The 16,672-nt window shown below is 39.0% G+C and overlaps 1 protein-coding gene across 10 annotated transcripts in view; it reads right to left on the bottom strand.

The window, feature by feature from the left end:
- LOC306991857 (3',5'-cyclic-AMP phosphodiesterase 4D-like) overlaps positions 1–16,672 on the bottom strand; it is a 278,174-nt gene that overhangs the window by 33,168 nt on the left and 228,334 nt on the right. For 5 of the 10 annotated variants that reach the window (XM_079600083.1, XM_079600085.1, XM_079600086.1 and 2 more), the window contains 3 exons: positions 8,058–8,249; positions 6,494–6,556; positions 642–678 (listed from right to left, as the gene is read on the bottom strand). In XM_079600083.1, coding sequence (XP_079456209.1) covers positions 642–678; positions 6,494–6,556; positions 8,058–8,249 — 292 coding nt within the window. Of the gene's footprint in view, positions 1–641; positions 679–2,038; positions 2,700–6,493; positions 6,557–8,057; positions 8,250–16,672 lie in introns of those variants that run through there. The other 5 variants (XM_079600089.1, XM_079600084.1, XM_079600090.1 and 2 more) reach the window with 2 other exon arrangements.

The following is a 16,672-nucleotide window of genomic DNA, read 5'->3' as shown; positions in this document are numbered from 1 at the left end:
TGTATTATTTCCTTCAGCTAAGACTCTTCAGATGCGCACTGTTCAACATGATGGGTTTGAATCGTTTGAAATATGATTGGAATCACTTCAAAACCGGAAAATACCGTGAAGTGCAACATGTGCAGCGCAAGTCTGTCAAAATTATAAGCATAAACATCATAATTGTGTGATTGTGACATGGCTTTTAATTGTAAGACTCTCAAAAAGTATATACAAATTTGGATTTAGATTTATCGACCAATATATCGGTTATCGGCTTTCAAATATAAAGAATTATCGGTTATCGGTATCGGCCAAAATCGTTATATTGCATCCCTAGTTTTTAATATTAAATAGTGTGTAAAGTCAACATGATATGCATTCCCTGTCATTTTGTGAAGCATTCAGTTGTGCATGATACTCCAAAAATAAATGTTCATAATCATTTATTAAAAATAAATATCAGAAATGATTTTAATTTATCACTGTTATTTTCCAAGTCCCGTCCGACAGTGTTACGTTGAAGATAATGCGATTTGTCAAATTACGGAAGTAAAATGAGATGTAAAACAGCTTCATATTGACTTTAACACTGCAGAAGGGCCTGATAGTCTGGATGAGATGTATCCCAGAGTTCATGAACTGCTTCCTGGGTCACTGACCTGTGCAAACGGCGTAACGATGAGGTCATCTCCATGACTGCAAGAGAACGGACAAAGTCAGGAAATCAGGACACACACACACCTCAATAACAGAAAACCATTACTCTCTTAACGCTTCATACGCATGTTTATAATGTTGCATGCATTTGTCATGACAAACAAACCATATCCTCAATTAAAGTGCAGATGTTTCCAAAGAAATGCATGATATTTTTGCGTTTAGTCCTTCAGGAGGAATGAGATATGGTTTGTCTGTGTGACAAGAGACAACAAGGCAGGGACACGCTTGCATTAATGCTTTCAATGCTAGTGAATGTTCACTACCAGTGTGTGGATGAGCTACAACTCCTTCACATCTCACCGTGAGGCTCTGTGTCAACACATTCAGTTAGCATCACACATGCTGCTCGTGTCTAACTGTGTACAAGAAGTTTCCACACCAAAAGTCACTCCAAAAGTGTAATTTCTGCGGAATAATGCACTGAATTATATATCAATTCCATGGGACTTTGACGATGCAACATTAGTGATGACGATTGTGCACAAATAATATAGAGTCAAAAAAGATGCAAGACAAAACATGATAGAAAATCAACAGGATGAGACGCATAATAAATGATTAAACATCAATATTTCCATCAAGCAGGAGATTCAGATGTTCAGTTTAGCCTGTCTAGCCCGTCTCACCGTCTCTCATTACCCTCACTGTCCTGATCGGATGGGGAATTGTGATGTGAAATGGATAATATGATGCAAAAACCTTTAGAAAAAAGGTCCTCATTAGCTCTGTAAAAGTGTTAAACTGTCACACTGGTGTCGACAGCGGGACGTGCACATGCTAGAGTCTCAGTCTGTCCACTTTCCTATCCGTTAAAGCAGTAAACTAACTTAAAGTGCATTTTTTCGAGGCCTGATTCCTAGAAGTTTTTCATGACTGTATACACTCTCCGAAAAAAAGGTACAAAAGCTGTCACTGGGTTGGTACCTTTTCAGAAGGGTACACTTCTGAAGAAATTAACCTAAAACGTATAATGTACAATGTTTCATTTAGATACTAGGGACAAATATGTACATTTAAAGTACCAATATGCACCCTTTAGGTACAAAAGTGTACCTTTTTAAAAGGCACCACCCCAGACAGCTGTTGTACCTTTTTATCTGAACGTGTAGGAACCACAGTAAGTAGTAAATCACTGTCAGTGTGGATGACCGCCCCTTTAATCGGATAACCTGACCTGTAAGCGTTCTGCAGGCTCATTTGCGCGCTGTAAATGCAGTTAGTGAGCAGCTAGTGGCTGTTAGTCGCAGCGGTGGGGGTTACGGCGCGAGTGTGTGAGTGTGTGAGGGTTTCTGAGCACAGAACGAGACCTCCAGAGCAACACGAACACACAACGTACCCTCTCCGCCTGTCGTCCGGAAGGCTGAAGAAGCGTCCGATTTCACACGCGACCCGAGTCCGTTTCAGCATGTGTGTGTCGCTCACACTCCTGCGGTTTAGCATGATGCCGTGTGTGTGTTCCTCCATGTGTGTGCATGTATGCATGGCGGCTTCATTTCCACACGCCGTCGGGGAGGAAAAGGTCAGCGGCAGGCGTGTGTGTAGCGTATCACGCGCTGTGCTGTGTGTGTCGCAAACAGAGCGCTAAACATAGCACAAGGCCACGGCTTCGGCAACTGCTGCCGTAAGAAGAAGAAAGTGTCCAGGTCCGGTGTGTGAACTGCAGATAAACCCCACCTGACGTCTGTGACTGATGCGGACTCCATTATAGAGAGTGGAAAACTAACTCTTGGTAAAGTGGGCCATTTATGAGCTCTGTGCTCAGTATGCTGAGACTGCCAAAGCTTTCAGAACAACTAATGGACAGACAGCGGGCAGCTTATCAAAGCCGGACGTTCAGTGGAAAACACAGATGAAACCAGCTCGTCTTAAAGTCCTGTGAATTTCAATATTAGGCTAAATCAGTCTAATGCTTGGCCAATGTCTATCTGTCTGTCTGTCTATCTGTCTGTCTGTCTATCTGTCTGTCTGTCTGTCATCTGTCTGTCTGTCTGTCTGTCTGCCTGTCATCTGTCTGTCTGTCTATCATCTGTCTGTCTGTCTGCCTGTCATCTGTCTGTCTGTCTGTCTGCCTGTCATCTGTCTGTCTGTCTGTCATCTGTATGTCTGTCATATGTCGGTCTGTCTGTCTGTCTGTCATCTATCTATCTGTCTGTCTGCCTGTCTGCCTGTCATCTGTCTGTCTGTCATCTGTCTGTCTGTCTGTCTGCCTGTCATCTGTCTGTCATCTGTCTGTCTGTCTGTCTGTCATCTGTCTGTCTGTCATCTGTCTGTCTGCCTGTCATCTGTCTGTCTGTTTGTCATCTGTCGGTCTGTCTGTCTGTCTGTCATCTGTCTGTTTGTCTGTCTGTCTGTCATCTGTCTGTCTGTCTGTCTGCCTGTCATCTGTCTGTCTGTCTGTCATCTGTCGGTCTGTCTGTCTGTCATCTGTCTGTTTGTCTGTCTGTCTGCCTGTCATCTGTCTGTCATCTGTCTGTCTGTCTGTCTGCCTGTCATCTGTCTGTCTGTCAGCTGTCTGTCTGTCATCTGTCTGTCTGTCATCTGTCTGTCTGTCTGCCTGTCATCTGTCTGTCATCTGTCTGTCTGTCTGTCATCTGTCTGTCTGTCTGTCTGCCTGTCATCTGTCTGTCTGACTGTCATCTGTCTGTCTGTCATCTGTCGGTCTGTCTGTCATCTGTCTGTCTGTCTGTCATCTGTCTGTCTGTCATCTGTCTGTCTGTCTGCCTGTCATCTGTCTGTCTGCCTGCCTGTCATCTGTCTGTCTGTCATCTTTCTGTCTATCTAGTAGTTTTCTATCATGTCACTAAGTAAACAAAGTAATTAATAAATATATTTAAAAAGTTTTTTGCTCGTATACAGGTTAATTTGTTCATTTGTACCCGAATATATTTACATGATTTACAATTTTTTTAGGTTTTCTAATGGTGTGTGCACACCAAAAGCTAATTTAATAATTTGTGCGAGAAGATTACATACAAAGTCAATGCAAAGACGTGAATAGACGCAAATGAGGCGAATTGGGCGACACGATATTCGCCTCAATCACGTCTTCTGCAAGAAAAATTTCAACTCGAGCCAATTAGCGAAGAGCTTATTGACACATCCGGTCATCCCAGTGAAACAGAGTTGTGTGCGGCGGTGCTGTGAACCCAGACACGTCATGGCGTATTTGCTTCCACTACAGGACCAGAGCAGCAATAGTAGTGATGATCTCCAGCATGAAAAACTCCTGTTTTCACCCTCTGTCTGAACGCTTCTTTAAATCCCGCCTTCCGGAAACTGGGGTCTGTTCTGATTGGTCAGCAGGCCCCAGTCTGTTGTGATTGGTCTACAGCTTAACGCGTGTGTCAGAAATGCTCCTAACAGTAACTTCCTGAGGTGCTGTAAACACTACTGTAACTACACTGTTTTGCTGTATCAGTGAAAGACAAAAACAGTGTTTGCTTGACATATTGATAAACTCCTTCTGGTCTTTTAACTAACTTTGTTTGAGGGCGAGCCGGAGCGGAAACATGAAATTGAAACGATGTCAGGACTACAAACGAAGCGTTTCAGGGAGGTGTTTTTTGTTGGACTGATAAACTCATTTTGCCGTGGACTTTGTGCTTTATAACTTTGCAGATTGTACTTGAAGCCTTGAATGCATTATACAAATATTTGTAATGCATTAATTGTGCCTTGTAATGCACTTTATAATGCATTGTATATGGATAATTATAACTAAAGTTATAATACGTATTTATTATTACACATTTAGAAAGTAAACAAACTTAATATTATAATGCATTTTTACTTTCAATTATCAGTTTAACTGGTTTTACCAGCTTACTTAGTAAGATCAGTTTCAAACGTTTGCTCAGAAAGAGAAAACGGACTATATTATGATAAAGTTCATGATAATGCTCACGTCAGCGCCCCTTGTGGCAACACAGAGAATGCGAGATGTACTTGAGTTGTGTTATGAGTGGTTTTCTCATATTCTGGAGTGAAATGACATGCGAAATCAAGCTTGCATACCTAGAAAACATGTCTCAGAGTCTGTTTCAGACCTTGAATCAAAAATGAATCATTCTGAACAAACCAAATGTGTTTCACTATCAAAAATACAGTGGAACATTTTTTATTGAAATCTGATCAAATCTGATTCACAAAAAAATGAATCAGACTTTCCACCAGTATTAATTACAAATGCACTAAGAGCAATACTGTAAATGCAAAGGCCGATGAACGTCTAAATCTTCAAGAGCAGTAAGACGGTAGAAGGTAATATCGGGAACCGACATGATATTTCCTGCCATTCCGGTTTAAGAATGGATTCTCTGGCAAAACGAAATAAAAACGTGCGTCCGCCGTCCCTCGGGACTCTACATAATGCATGAGCTGGTGCAGGGTTACATAGAGAAACGCTCTGAGCTTGCAGAAATCAGGCCAGAGAGAGGAAGTGCACTGATATCTTCCATCACCCGTCCATTTGCTTTCGCTATATGATCTGGGCTGCTTGATCCTGTTGTTTGTGTGCTAGTTTTGTCATGCAACTGCAGTCGTTTCTTATGTTCTGTTCCAAAACCTAGTGAGCTGTCTATGAAGGCAGCAATTTAAGGCATCAAGTGTGAAGTATGTGCACGCACTTCTCTTTTGGGACCTTTGCATCTGATCATTCAGATCATGATAAGGCATCAAATCATTCAGATGCAAAGGTCCTAAAAGAGAAGTGTATGCACATACTTGCAATACGAATTTAGAGTTCATGCATTGCAAAGAGACCCATTAAAAAAGCGAGAGAAATGTTATTAATACATCCTATTTAATACTGCAAAGTATTCATACAAATTTTTATAATAATTATAAAATAATGTATAATTAAATGCATATTACTTTTGTATTATACATGAATTATTTTACATATTAATACAAAATAATAATAAAAATGTATATGTGTGCACATGCATAGAATTAATTGCATTGGCAAAATGCTACAGAAAACAATTGTGAAGTAAAATATGAAAGCTAGGAAGGCTAGGCATTAGGAAGCTCACTGGGGTTTAATGCCACAAAAGCACAGCGTTTCCTAAAAGCATTGTGAACATATGGCAATAGTGTCTACAATATCTATGATCATTTCGGGGTGCTGACGGATTTAAATGTGACGACTGCAGACCAGAATCTAATTGATCAATTTCAGCATTTGACGTAGAGCTTAACAAATATTCTCTCTCTATTAAATTAAGTATTGTATTGCTTATTAGATCAATCTAGTGAGGAACATTAAATTAGGCCACACAATAGAGCGTATGCATTCACGGCGGCTGGAGGAAATAATAATAATAATAGTCACATGTGCACCTCTAAACTGCTATTATCAGTGTCACATGCAATGCGGGATCATGGCAGAGATGGAGACTGACACACACACACACACACACACACACATCCAAGCCACAAGCAGCATGTCATCCGAACTCAGTCTTCTCCATGCGATGTCTTTCATAACGTCCCCTACGCTCGTACGACACACACAGGTTTTAATGCCCAGAATCTTCAACCAATCAAATCAACCTGAGATTTGAAGACACACCCCTGTTAGCGCATCTCTTGAGGTTTGCGTGGCCGGTTGATTTGGTTGTCATTCTGCACATTAAATGGTGAGGGTGTAGGTGAGGGGTCTCGATGCATGTGAGACCGTGATGCTCGCGTCTACAGGTGAAGCAAGGTGATGCAAATTAGACAAGCAAGAGCATTCCTTGAGGAAGAGCAAGGCCAGGAGCTGCGAGCCAGAACCAGAACCACAACTTACTTTCCACTAATAACCGGCTCAGATCTCCGAGAGACCAGGCCCGGTCTCGGCAGGTGGTTATTCCTATCGATAAGGACACAGTATGTCAGACAAACACACACACTCACACACACACAGAGAGCGCATCACACACGTTGCTTCTTCTGCCTCTGTGGTTTGAGAAGTAGCTGTTATGAGCCAGCGCGTCTCTAAAGAGGTCAGAGAACCTCTCTCACGTTCTGCAGTGACTTTTTGGCTTTATTAATGTCGTATTAAAGGAATAGTTCATCCAAAAATCATCTACTCACCTTCATATCATGATGTTTAATGGGTACTGTGGCTAGGCTACCGTGCTCTCGAAAGAAGAAGAAACACTAATGCTGTGGCTTTATAAGCCTTTTAGACTTTTTGAAAGAAATTCACAGTAGATCTCAAATTCGTCAATTTCCAGAGATATAAATCCTCGTTTGTCCGCCAGCAACCATATACTTTTGCTGAATTGAAGAGCAACATGCACATCCTTTAAAAAAAATCCTAATTTTGTTCCACAGATGAAAGAAAGTCCCACGTTTGGAACAACATGAGGGTGAGAGGTTTTCACCTGCAATATTTACACTAGCGTTTAAAAGTCTGGGGTCGGTAAGAGTTTCTATGTTTTTGAAAGAAGTCTCTCCTGCTCACCAAGGCTACATATTTGATCAAAACACAGTAAAAATTGTGAAATATTGTTATAATTCTAGTTAATATACTAAGTGAATATAGTGTAATATGTAATTTATTCCTGTGATCAAAGCTGAATTTTCAGCATCATTACTCCAGTCTTCAGTGTCACATGATCCTTCAGAAATCAGTATAATATGATGATCAAGAAACATTTATCATAATTATCAATGCTGAAAACAGTTGTTATGCTTCATATATTTTGATGAATGTGAAGAACAGCATTTATTTGTGATCAAAATCTTTTGTAACATTATAAATGTCTTAATTTCTTACAAAAAAAAATCTTACTGACCCCAAACTTTGAATGATAGTGTTCATAAAGACTTTTGTTGTTCCTCATTGTGTGTTTAAGAGAAACGATGTAGACAGAAAGAGAAAGGCTGAGGTAAACACAAGAGGGTCATGTGACCTGAGGGCAAACACACACACACACACACACACACACACACACACACACACACACACACACACACACACACACACACACACACACACACACACACACTGTCATCAATGGATGAGACAGCTAAATGTTTATGTGGGCCTGATTTGAATTAGCATAATTTGGGTTTAGCTAATTGGTCCTTTTTCGACCTGTAGATCTGTTTGTTTAATAAAAAAAAATGAGATCACTATTAACTTTTTTTTGGTTACTGGACAGGAAAACTGTAAGAAATGGGTGTTTATATTTATAGCTGCATGGAAAAATGAAATGATGATGAACCACGACACAAGCATCTCATTTCTAAGTGTGCTCTTGTGAAACAAAAGCGTGTCCAAAGAAAAAAAAAACTCAACTGACCTCAAATAAAGCAAAGGATAATGGGAGAAAGGCACATGTGAAATGTTTTGGAGTGCTCACATGTCACTGGCGATGGAGGAGTTTCGGGACATGGACTTCGGCGACAGGTCATAGTCGCTGTCGGAGCGGTAGAGGAAGGATTCCCTCCGCTGGCTGTGCACGAAGTTAGCCTGAATGATCAGACCCGAACCCGGACTCGTCATGGGATCCAGGGGACTCCGTCCTGACGACGTGCCATTGTCCACGTCAAAGCTGGAGAGAGAAAGAGAATGTGTTACGCTACCAATAAACAAGAGTTAAGCCCCGTTCACACCGCCAGCGACTGTCGCCGTGTGTCGCTAGTCTCTGTACTGTGAGTCGCTTGTGGGCGTTTATAGTGCTGTCGCTCTAATGTGATTGGTAGACTGCACGTCTGGCCATATCTATACAAAATACCATCACAAGTAGGGGTGTAACGGTACATGTATTCGTACCGGACCGTTTCGGTACAGGACTTTCGGTACGGTGCACATGTGCACCGAATGCAATCTTTCACGTAAATTAGGCTAGTTTTGTGTGCGGAACATGCGTCAATTCCGAGTTTCCACACGAACATATTAAGTGTCGGAAGTCTCCGCGTTGCACTGATTAAATCTGATTAATCGTTTTTGTGATTCAAATACATGTAAAATATTACCATAACATCTGTCTTCCTGTGTGCGGAAATTTGTTTATGTTGCTGTGACAACGAAACACGTGCAAGCGCGCCTGTGTTAAGAGCGCTGATGCACTCATCTGTGGACATTTCCGAATGCCTTTCTGTTAAAAGCGGGCTTTCCACACAAACAAACGTACATGTGTCATTAATATGAGGAAAAAAAATTGGACTTTAACTCTCGGGTCGGGCTCGGACATAAATATCACATAAATAAAGATCACCACATACACGGCACGCTCGCTTTAGCCCAGCCTCTCGCTAGCTAGCGTCACGGCCAATATTGGTTTGAGAGTATTTTATTAGTGGAGAACTTTGCAGCAGTATTTTATTTCTTATTCTTTTTTTATTTTATATCTTTTTTATTTATTAGCCTAACGTTATATTTTATTAAAAAGTGTGTTTAAAAAAAGTGTAAACAAATTGTTAAAAAAAAGTTTATAGTAAACAACCAGCAGTTTAATGTTTTGCATTTCTTTCCCTTACTGTACCGAAAATGAACCGAACCGTGACTTTAAAACCGAGGTACGTACCGAACCGTGATTTTTGCGTACCGTTACACCCCTAATCACAGGTGATATATACAACTATATTTTAATTTGACTAGGAATTAGGCAGTGTTCAGTGGAGTAAATCATTTACTGTAGATTACCGATCGATCAATCCACAAATGAAACTCACTCATACTGTCATGAATGATTAAAACATAATTTGAATTTGACAATCAATTTTCTTGTCCCTATAGTCAACATAATGCCGGGGAAACTGTAAAATGAACTGCAGCAGTGCTAAACTTGCATTATAAAATCACAACACTCGAACTATAAATGTGTAGTCTCACTGAGACTGTCGACAGTTTCTTTTCCATGCATCGTTTTATTATATCCATGTATGATTTACAGTCAAATCATATAAAACAGTGAAATCGCCCTCGAACTCTTCTGTCTACCCTGCACTCGAGGCGGTGACGTGAGCTCCACTGAAAGTCTTCTTTCCTATTGGTTGTCGCTTCCGAAAATAGCTTCTCATTTGCATAAAGTTTACATTTCTGAACTTTTGTTGGGGATCATGTCACTTTGTCGATGTGTGTCGCTGGCGGTGTGAACGGGGCTTTAGACAAGAAAAAAAGAAAAAAAATGTTGCCACAGTGTGTCATGTTTCATTGCGTTTTACTCCAAGCACAACTATGCAATATGCTTACAAAATCTATAATTATTTTTAATAATATTTGAATAAAGGGTGAAGATGTACATTTTCCTAGGCCGGACGTCACTTTTGGCCACTACTGTAAGTTTTGGAGTGCATAAAAAAAAAAATGTAAGGGGCGTTTACTGTAGTAAACAGATTATTGTTCCGGTACTAGTAAAAACTGTATATTAAATATTATGTGTTCAATTATGTTCTTAGTCTTTCCTTCATGTGACAGAAAATACAAGCGTTTACGTGGAATTAAATCCCAGTTACAGTGTGTAACCAAAATACCAAGAACATGATTGCATTATTTTATTATCTATTATAGAAAACTAAACAGGGGCAATAGTCTGGAAATGCAAATATTTTTCCATCACTGTAAACAAAAATGTTGGTTTAACTTAAAAGAGCAAGTTACCTTGTTGCCTTAAAATTTTGAGTTTGTTGTAATTACATTTTTTAGTTAATACAATGAAGAAGAATGGTTTAATAAACAGAAACTCAAAATAGTATGTTATGTTCACCACATTAGTTATCGAAGTTGATTTGACAAAAGATAAAAAGTTGTGATAAAAAATCATGAAAATATTTTTACTTTCTTTTTTTCCATACTTTTCCAGACCTGGAAATTACTCAAATCAAATTCCATACTTTTCCAGACCCCGTAGGAACCCTGAATGCAGGACTAAAACACATCGGGACTCTTATTTTGAAATGTCAATGCTTTACTATTGCCGGCTGCTTATTCAAAAAGATGAGAAAATATGCACCATCTACAACATATTACAAAATAAACATCATACAGTAAACATAGTCATAATTCATCAACAGTAAATCATAACCAATCGTTTGAAACGTGCAGCACTCATATTTATTTACTAAATCATAGCTTTTTGAAGTTTAATAATCACATTAGGCTGTGTCGCATTCTTGTTTTTCCATCTCCACATTTAAGACCTCTTAAAATAATAATTACGATGTTTGTTATGTCATTTAAAATTAATGGGATTAATACAATTTGAATTCATTTTAAAAATGCCTTTAAACCACCATTTACAGTTTGCACACATTTATTTGTAGTCGCATATGTGAGTGCAACTCTTGCACTGCTGGTTATCCTCACAGACCTGAGCGTACATGTGTACAGTGTTCACACAGACACTGTCACAGGAAAGTCCAGGACTTTCAATGACTTTTCAAGCTTTTGGTTTTCTAGGAATACAAGCAGAGATCTCACTTATCAAACAATATTGGTAACACTTTACTTGAAGGGGTGTGCATAAGACTGACATGACACCTTCATAATCATGACATAACACATGTGATTAATATGAAGGAGGCTTTATGCATGTTTATGATGACTGTCATTCTCTCAATTATGACATTTATATATCAAATATGACATTGTTTGAGATGTCTTTGTTATGACAACTTGACATAAACAAATACATCATAACCTGTCATAAACATGACATAGCAGATTAATTATCAAACTTAAGAAACTTAGCTTTATTGGTTAACATTACAATAAACTGTCATGTGGTTTTGACATTGGCTGTCATGAGGACATTATAACTGTCAGGAATGTTTTTCTTGACCTCAACTACAGTGGTACACATTGAATTTGTCATTAAAATGAAAAATATTGTAATGTTAACCCATAAAGCTAAGTGGTTTCTTAAGTTTGGCAATGAATCTGCTATGTCATGTTTATGACAATTTATGTTGTCTTGGTCAAGTTGTCATGACAAAGATACTGACAGCTTATGATGTATTGGTTTATGTCAAGTTGTCATAACAAAGACATCTCAAACAATGTCATATTTGCATTAAAAATGTCATAATTGAGCGAATGACACTTAATGACAGTTGTCATAAACATGCATAAAACCTCCTTCATATTGATAAATCATGATTATAAAGGTGTCATGTCAGTCTTATGCACACCCCTTCAAGTAAAGTGTTACCACAATGTCTTTATTATCTTTCAAATTCTAAAAAAGGTATTTCAGAAATGCAATTTTAATAGGATTTCAGAATCCTATTCAAGCGCATCATGTAATCCCCTTAACAATTTCCTCATTCAAACACATTTTCCCCCATGAATATATGATTGACCTGAAGAATGAAAGTAGTATATACTTGGAAATATATGAGCAATATCACGCTAATAGCCATGTGAAATGACTCAATATCTACAGTAAATCAGACGGGCTGCAGCTTTCATTTTGCGTGTAAAACAAAACAAAAACGAATTTCATATGTATATGTATACATGAATATATTGTTTTTCAATAATTCAAGCACTTATTCATAAATATGGCTGTTTTAACTTAGATTTACTTAACCTAAATGACAGAACTTGTACAAACCCTGCTTGTGAACTCACGGAGACTGCGTTTCCTAAAGCTAAAGCTGCTTATCATTGAGCGTACGCTAGCGGTGACCGAAACAGAGGTTTCCCTCTCAGTGACGTCTGACACACACAGGTACACACAGATCTACACAGGTCAGTGGGTTTAGCTGTGGTTCGTGTTCAGATGGCCACGCTGAGGTCCTCGTGACGTCACACACACACACACACACACACACTGATTCATCAGGTGAGCGAGTTTCCCCGCGAGCACCGGCTCATCTGAAACCCAAACAAATCCTCAGTGACTCACTACACACGTCAAGTTCCTAGAAGGTCTGAATGGGTGAAACGGCGGAAACACTGGAACTGGAACCGAGACACTCGACACTTTGCAGGCCAAACAAAAGAGCAGATCTCACAACTGTAGAAGCAGGAGAAGAGAGAGAGGAACTGATAAACGTCTGTAATTGTGGGGAACATGCTGAAATTCCTCTCCTAAAAAGGATGAGCCGTCAGATCTAAACGCTCGCTAACACAACCCAGACCACTGCGTGTTCAGCACAACACAACACACTGCTGTCTAGTCATCTAGTCGAGGAGACATGACAGCTTAAACTCATGTACACAGTTTATTAGTTACTGATGTACAGGTTTATTTGTTACTGATGTACAGGTTTATTAGTTACTGATGTACAGGTTTATTTGTTACTGATGTACAGGTTTATTAGTTACTGATGTACAGGTTTATTTGTTACTGATGTACAGGTTTATTTGTTACTGATGTACAGGTTTATTAGTTACTGATGTACAGGTTTATTTGTTACTGATGTACAGGTTTATAATGATGTCCAGGTTTGCTGAGGCGCAGATGAATGGTTTGATGGATACAGCGAGGACTCGTCCTCTACGCAGGATTGAGTAACTTGATCTCAGAGTTTAAACTCTTTCCTCGTCCTCAAAGCTTCGACACCACAGTGTTTTGTAAGACTTGTTTTGAGGTCTGAGAAACTTCTTTTCCTTCCCGTTTTACACTTCGGACACATTTGATTGTCACATTTTGGTTGAGACAAGATTGTGCAAAATTCACAATCCTTACATATTATTAAAAACGATTAATCTATCTATCTCTCTATCATCTGTCTTTCTGTCTGTCTTTCATTCTTTCTTTCTTTCTTTCTATCTATCTATCTATCTATCTATCTATCTATCTATCTATCTATCTATCTATCTATCTATCTATCATATGTCTGTCTATCTATCTATCTATCTATCTATCATATGTATGTCTATCTATCTATCTATCTGTCTGTCTCTTTCTTTCTTTCTATCTATCTATCTATCTATCTATCTATCTATCTATCTATCTATCTATCTATCATATGTCTGTCTTTCTTTCTATCTATCTATCATATGTATGTCTATCTATCTATCTATCTATCTATCTATCTATCTATCTATCATATGTCTATCTATCTATCTATCTATCTATCTATATATCTATCTATCTATCTATCTATCTATCATATGTATGTCTATCTATCTATCTGTCTGTCTCTTTCTTTCTTTCTTTCTATCTATCTATCTATCTATCTATCTATCTATCTATCTATCTATCTATCTATCTATCTATCTATCTATCATATATGTCTGTCTTTCTTTCTATCTATCTATCATATGTCTGTCTATCTATCTATCTATCTATCTATCTATCTATCTATCTATCATATGTCTGTTTATCTATCTATCTATCATATGTCTATCTATCTATCTATCTATCTATCATATGTCTATCTATCATTATCTATCTAAATATCTATCTATCTATCCATCTATCATATGTCTATCTATCTATCATTATCTATCTAAATATCTATCTATCTATCTATCTATCTATCATATGTCTATCTATCTATCATTATCTATCTAAATATCTATCTATCATCTGTCTGTTTGTTTCTCTCTCTCTCTCTCTCTCTCTCTCTCTCTCTCTCTCTCTCTCTCTCTCTCTCTCTCTACTACTACTACTACTACCAAAATTTCTTCAAAAGTTAAGATTCAAAGTATGTCTTGACAAAGTACAGTTATATGAGTTTTATTTAAATAGTTTTTGATTCTACTTCCTTGCCATTCTGCAACTCTGTTCTGAAATCCTGATGATCCTAAAAGCTCTGACTGACCGACCTTGAAGAGAGACGCATAAATCAATGACCTGCAGTCAGTGTGAAGTCCTGAAGAGACTTTGCATCGAGTTCATCGAACCTTTCCCCTCACGTCACGGTTCAACTAAACCCTAATCTGTGTGACAATCCGTGTTCTGCAGTGTAACACCAAACATTTGCTCATTTAATATGAGAAAAATAAGAGCTCAGGGACTCTCAAATGCCCCAGCATGGCGAACATCACAAGTAAACCTCCTGATGTCTAGTGACGCACAGCAAATGAGACATTGGGGAGACTGGAAAACTCACTGCTTTTAGCCTCTCCGTGGGACGTTTCTGTGGGATTTGGCCTGTTCTGACCTCAGATTTGTGACTAAAGCAGAAGTATTACACTGGCTCCATTAGCAGGTTATCGTCCTAATGCACTTCTGCATAAGTGTGAGACGGCACGTGTGTGTGAGATACCTGAGCTTTAGCCGATACTGTCGGAGAAGTGTATTGTGATATGACCTCCAGAGGAGAGCTGGAGGGACAGAACGGATATACCGTATTACTTCACCGTCTACTTTAATAACCAACCCGCAACACGGTGCCAATACACTCAAACCTGTTTATCTTGGACGGCCACCATGGGAATGTACACTAAACGTCAAAGTGGTGTGGATTGGGAAAGAAAATCGAGTACTAAAGGATATTAGATGAACATTTGTTTAGGCACATTAACCACAAACATGCATGAACATGAAGCATCATCCACAACACATCCAAGTTCAACAATATGATGCTTTTCCTAGAGAAAGCAGATTATATCCTTCAAATCTGATTAGACTGTGTAAAGTAAAACATGCTATCTGTGATATCATTGGTCAATGTCATATTTTTCGAACCTCGGGCCCTTGGCCACATCAGTGGAGAAGTTGTTATTTGTAATGAGAGATTATGAAAACTTCTTTTTTTTTACGTTAACTTGCTCGAATGTATTTATTTAGAAAGTAAACAGGCTGAATTCTGATCTCATGTCATCTTTAAATTGCGAAAGCATCACCAGTGCACATCTATGGGAATATTTATGAATGAAAAATCACAATGCAACGTTCTTAAAGAGACAGTTCACCCAAAAATTATGTCATCATTTACCGGTTCGAACACGTGACATTTACATTTTTTTTTGGAACAGGTATTTTGTAGAATTTTTTTTTTTAATTTTCAAGTAGTGTTTTTTTTAAATAATCTAAAACGTGTTGCAACTTTGTGCTGAATGTGGTTCATGAGCCTGAGTTTATTCATTTAAGTTTTTATTTACCAGTATTTCACATTGTTTCTGAATGTAAGACAAAAATGTGACTTATAAACTGATGCAACCACGGTTATTATTGTTAACTAAAACTATTAAGCACATTTTTCTCTCTCGAAAATGCAATTTTGACCAAGTGTCAATATAGTGACTCAATAAACTATAAATGATTGTCAGGTGTGACTTATTTTCTGTTAAACACAATAAATGATGACAACTTCCATTTTGGCTGTGAAGGATCACTTTAAATGTGATATAAAGCAAAATAAAACCCAACAAGACACTTTTTTTGATGTTAAAAGTGTGAGATGCAGTCAGTGGATCGGAAAAAAGTTAGACGCATTTTTTACTTCGTTCACCTTGAGAATGCCACGTCAAGCGCGAGACGCTACAAAGCGGTCAAGCACGTCTGTCTAATGCGTTTACATTGAAAAACAATGTAAAAGTAGCGCAGTGGAATGGAAAACGTCACACATACAGCAGCACAACACACTCTTCATCCAGCCGGCCGAGCTGACACATCCGATCTGCTTCACCAGACATCAGGCCGAAGGCTTCACATCACACACGCTCGCTCATCACGTGACCCGCACGTCACACAACAGCTGCATCTCTCGCGTTTAAAGACACGCTGGCAGGTATCAGTCCACCGGGCCCCGTCTCCGAGAGCCTGACGCACCACAGGGGCCCGAGAGATGCCCTGACCGTCAACCGCACGCATACACACGACAATGAGTTTATTTATAAAGGTGCCGAAGACGCATGGGAAGAGAGAGAGGGAAAGAGATGCCCTTGGCCTATTTTGGCAGAGGTCGTCCCTGGATAGATGGCAGGCAGGAGACCGAGTCCAGAGAGAACGAGGTTTGGTGACGCGCCACGAGCGTTTCCCAGCGTTTCCAGGTCAGAGCTGACGGTGTGAGCCGAGACGAGCACTGGAGCGTACTGGGGCATCTGCTCTTTAATATGCTCCTGAAACACACT

This window comes from Phoxinus phoxinus, assembly GCF_949152265.1.
Source record: "Phoxinus phoxinus genome assembly, chromosome: 23".
Taxonomy (NCBI): Eukaryota; Metazoa; Chordata; class Actinopteri; order Cypriniformes; family Leuciscidae; genus Phoxinus; species Phoxinus phoxinus.
The sequence above is the reverse complement of the archived record's forward strand: the minus strand, read 5'-3'. Positions and strand labels throughout refer to the sequence as shown.